The following is a 1626-nucleotide window of genomic DNA, read 5'->3' as shown; positions in this document are numbered from 1 at the left end:
AAAAATGAGATGAATAGATATAGACTTTTATTTTGAAAACAAGTTGCCTTTAACGAGTACCTATAAAAATATCACAAATAAAAAGTTCAGATAAAACAAAACAAACGATTCTACGTTTGTTTTAAAAAGTGGTTTGAAATTGTGATCAGCACTTCAAGATCTGCCTCTGCTGTCTCAGTAAATTGTTCATTTTGTGATGTTTTGCTTTAATCACGTGATTCCAGTAACGTTATAAGGTTTCTTATCAAGGCTTGTTCCTCTGAAGGTCTGTCATCTGTGGAATAATCAGAGCGATATACTGTCTGACCAAAGGTTGTGTATTGGAGATTACGACCAAACTGATTTGAGAGTGTGCTGTCAGCAGAAAGAAGCGCTGGTCATGTGCTGAGCTGACATCTTCTGATCCACTTCTACATTTCTGAGGCAGAATCATGAAGAGAAGACTTCTGCTGGTATCTAACTCCACTCTTCATGGAGGAGGATATCTTCAACACTGTCAGCAGCAGATCCAAGACTTTTATGGAAAGTAAGTTGCCAGCAGCTTAACTAGAATGTAGGCATTACACTTTTGGTAAAACTGTTCTAAGAATAGTTTTGCAATTACAGTCATAAACCCTTTATATACTAATATTCTGATACAAAATAAAAGGTTATATTCTGGGTGTATTCTGATAATAATATTCTATCTGTATGCAGGCGTGTCACTGGATAAGTGAAGCAAAGTACAAGTCCATTCATTGAACTTAAACACCGGTTATGACAAGTGCATATAAAGTATTAAGACACACTTTTGTGTTTTTGTAATCATCAAATTAATCTGACCTGCATTGACCCCGGTTATAAGTGCGCATAACTTTATGTTTTCTGTTCAACAGGAATGTAAAGAGGATCCTGTTTATCCCATATGCACTGCATGACCGAGATGCCTATAGCAAGACTGCCAGAGACAAGTTCAAGACATTGGGTTTGTGTCTTGTTGATTTGACCACATGTATGTTAAGCACACAGTCACTGCCACATTGGCCTTCATCTCTTCTTTTCTCCTTTCCAGGCTATGAGGTGGACAGTGTCCACGAGACATCAGACCCTGTGGATGCTGTTAGGAAAGCTGAAGGAATATTCATTGGTATGAAGGATTTTTAATAAATATACTGCTATACTAAAATATACTTTTCCTTACAATTATCAGCATACGTATATATTTAATATAATAAAATATATTTAATAGTAAAAAGTTTTTTTTTACTATTACATTTTTTTTTTTTAAATATTAAATTTACTATTTAATAGTTTAGTTTTTTTTTTTAAATATACGATTTATAAGAATTTCTCAGTATTTGGTTTGTTTCCCCTTTTTGGGTTCACAAATTCAATGTCACAAATTTGCTTACATGTAAGTAATCACCCAAGACCCAGAAATAGTGCAGTATCTTTGTCAGTGTTTATTATATACATTTTTCAAAATCCTTAAGCTTTAACCCTCTAATGTATGGTGACCATTACAGAGGTGTAGCTCTCTCAGGATGAATTATTTGGAATTATTATTTGCATATCATTATATGTGTAATCATGATGTTCTTGTTTTGAAGTACAAACCCAATTCCAAAAAAGTTGGGACACTGTACA

The 1626-nt window shown here is 33.9% G+C and overlaps 1 protein-coding gene across 1 annotated transcript in view; it reads left to right on the top strand.

Moving 5' to 3' along the window:
• Positions 1-207: 207 nt before the first annotated feature.
• The window catches only part of LOC107577998 (alpha-aspartyl dipeptidase), a gene marked incomplete at its 3' end in the record, with an annotated part of 5349 nt that continues 3930 nt past the window's right edge, over positions 208-1626 (top strand). Inside the window, exons 1-3 of the mRNA XM_016264012.1 lie at positions 208-526; positions 876-964; positions 1052-1126. Of these exons, the coding sequence (XP_016119498.1) occupies positions 432-526; positions 876-964; positions 1052-1126 (259 nt within the window). The remainder of the gene's footprint in view (positions 527-875; positions 965-1051; positions 1127-1626) is intronic.

This window comes from Sinocyclocheilus grahami, unplaced genomic scaffold, assembly GCF_001515645.1.
Source record: "Sinocyclocheilus grahami isolate Dianchi unplaced genomic scaffold, SAMN03320097.WGS_v1.1 scaffold8230.1, whole genome shotgun sequence".
Lineage (NCBI taxonomy): Eukaryota > Metazoa > Chordata > Actinopteri > Cypriniformes > Cyprinidae > Sinocyclocheilus > Sinocyclocheilus grahami.
Note: the sequence above shows the minus strand (reverse complement) of the source record. Positions and strands in the feature narration are given on the sequence as shown.